The sequence below is a fragment of the Buceros rhinoceros genome, unplaced genomic scaffold (genome assembly GCF_000710305.1).
Source record: "Buceros rhinoceros silvestris isolate BGI_N320 unplaced genomic scaffold, ASM71030v1 scaffold35967, whole genome shotgun sequence".
Lineage (NCBI taxonomy): Eukaryota > Metazoa > Chordata > Aves > Bucerotiformes > Bucerotidae > Buceros > Buceros rhinoceros.
This window is the reverse complement of record NW_010421086.1, coordinates 3,418-6,039: the sequence shown is the minus strand read 5'-3', so window position 1 is coordinate 6,039 and position 2,622 is coordinate 3,418. Positions and strand designations below refer to the sequence as shown.

Sequence of the window (2,622 nt, the reverse complement as noted above, 5' to 3'; positions counted from 1 at the left end):
ACACGATTTATGTGTGTAGCTACAGCACGTGGGCGAGCACACTCCCGCAGCTTCTGGGGAAGCCGGGGGTTACAGATCCCACCTTCCCAGCGCGTCTAGGATAACCTGCAGCTCCTCTTGGATTCCAAGCTAAAGCAAAGCGATTTGGTACCCTTCTCTCCTGGCTCGCAGCTACCTGTGCTTGCATACACAGCAGAGGATTTTCTTAAATTAACAAAAGCCCAAAGGAGTGCTCATGGCATTCTGCTCAGCTTGACTTGGGCCACTAAAACGAAGCCAAGAACAGAGCAGTTTACACAAGGTGTTCTACAGTTCACGCCAAAGGACAGTGGTGACCAACAGACCTACATCCAACCCCCTCGGCAGCTGCCGTACAGCCAAAGGAGGCTGCTGGTCCTTGAGGAGACCGTATCACTCGATTCAGGCACCCCTGGGATTCCCTCAGCTTAAAGGGCACCTTTCTTAATAGAATAGGGTTTATGTCAACGTAACTTCAGTCCCCATCAAACCTCTGCTTCCAAGACAGGCAGGCGGGACTGCGAAAGGGGCCTGCTGGTCTAGAAAATGTTCATCCAGCTAGAAGCTCATCAGTAATTCAGTAAAAGAAAAAATAAAATCTTTACAACTTGGATGAGCAATTTCTAAAGAGCAATTACAGTAGGATAATCCACATGTTCAGCAATCACTTGCTCCAAGGGTTGCTGCTCCCAAGTCTACACCTCATGGCTAACTACTGAGATTTTCTACAAGTGACAAACGTCTCAGTGAAAACATTCCCTCTCGTGATGACAGACACCCTAATCCACTGCATGTCAAACAAAGACAAAAGCAGCTTGTTGCTTGCCCAAGAAAGGACATTATCGAGATTGGATGTCTCTCTGCAAGACCACAGCAAAAGGAAAAGGGTATTTAGGATAAGCAAATTCATCTTATCTCAAGAGGCATTTCCAGCAGATCATTAACCCAAAGAGAACATTAATCGAAGTGAGTCATCCAGCAGCTGATCAGCTCTCTGGCATGAACAGCCAAAAAAGCAATTGCCACACATAAACCAAAACGGGAAGTCAATGTCTGCAAACAAATCTGCTCAAGTTCTTTGCTTGTAAATAGAACCAGAGTCTAGAACTAGTGCAGATTTATGGATTTGGAGAATATTTATATCTGCCTAAATTAAGTGGAAAAAGTCCCTCCACAAAATGTGACATGGAATCAGGTTTTATAAACAAAAAAATGCTGTGCTGAAGCAGTAAACTGGTATTGCTGCCATGCCTCCAGGCACCACCAGGTACACACACAGCTATCAGGCAGCAGGAGAAAGGCAAGAGGTTATGGAATTACCAACATCGCTGCAATGGCAGCTCAAAGCTTTAACCACCCAATACGACACACAGTGCTAAAACACCCCTGCAATGGTTCTGTGACACCTTTTGTCATCGAGCAACTTCCTGGTTCTCCGTCTGCAAACCCCTGCTCAGATGTGGCAAACAGGGCAGTTAGAGGCCCTGCTGAAAGATCTCACTCTCTGCACTGAGTTATTGGACAGTTTATTGATTCTGAACCATTCGGGTAAAATATGCACTAAGAGAACAAGAGTTCAGTGTCTGAACACTGACAGGACTGACAGCTTCGGGACAGGTAACTGTTTTCTTTCGCAAAATCAGATCTCCAACACAACCATGTATCTTAATGCCTTGGGTGAGAAGGAAGAAATCTGAAACGAATGTTAAGAGTAACGTAAGTCGCCTCGGTGTCATCTCATGGGGGACTCCTGAGGAAGGAATCTTAACAGAAGACGCAGGGGAAAGAAATCCCAACACACTTGCCTTTGCCAAGGTCTTCTTTGAGTAGATGTCGGTGCGAAGGCCAAAGTTCTGCAGATCAGTAGGTTTCTCTTTGTTCTTCTCCGGAAAACTCAACATCTGCTGAGCAGCAGGAACCTGTGAACAACCGTTACAAGAGGAAGGTGAGAGGGGCAGGAATTCAGGGCTATTCAAAGTTTTCAGAACACAGACTGAACAGAAGTGTCAGAGGTGACTCTGCAGAGCATCACTTGCACGCAGCACTAGCAGGTTAGTTTCAGAGATTCAGACTACCCGAAACTCTCAACCCAGATGGCCAGAAAAGGGAACATTTCATCAAATCGGGCACAAGTTTAACTGCCACGTTAAACGACAGTGACTAAAGCGAAGGCGGGCACCCGCTGGTGCACCCTGTGGGGCTCACCTGGGGAGTGCGGATGTGGAGAGGCATGAGCCCCGAGGGGGTGTCGGCCAGCACGTTGAAGTGCGGGGTTGGAGGAGGGCCCATCGCCATGGGACGGCTTTCTGGATCCACTTGGTAGTTAATGAGACCCCACTGCTCCAGAAAAGCATGGACTCTGGGAAACAACACGACAGGTTAACAGCTGAAGAACTAGTGCCTTGCTTATGCTCGATGCTGCAGAAAGGAGACGGCAAAGCAGGAAGACTATGTTTCTGGATCTAACACAGATGCAGAATCTTCCACAACCCTTCACGAATCACGAACAGTGATACAGATCACAGAGCACGAGCTTCGTGCGGTCTTGACTGTACTTCAGCTTGTTGCAAAACAGCAAACATTTTTGGTTATAGACAGCAGGAA

The 2,622-nt window shown here is 47.2% G+C and overlaps 1 protein-coding gene across 1 annotated transcript in view; it reads right to left on the bottom strand.

Annotated features, from left to right (window-relative positions):
* Positions 1-2,622, bottom strand: part of SMARCC1 (SWI/SNF related, matrix associated, actin dependent regulator of chromatin, subfamily c, member 1) — a gene marked incomplete at its 5' end in the record, with an annotated part of 43,911 nt that overhangs the window by 38,680 nt on the left and 2,609 nt on the right. The window contains 2 exons of the mRNA XM_010139533.1: positions 1,824-1,937; positions 2,224-2,377. Of these exons, the coding sequence (XP_010137835.1) occupies positions 1,824-1,937; positions 2,224-2,377 (268 nt within the window). The remainder of the gene's footprint in view (positions 1-1,823; positions 1,938-2,223; positions 2,378-2,622) is intronic.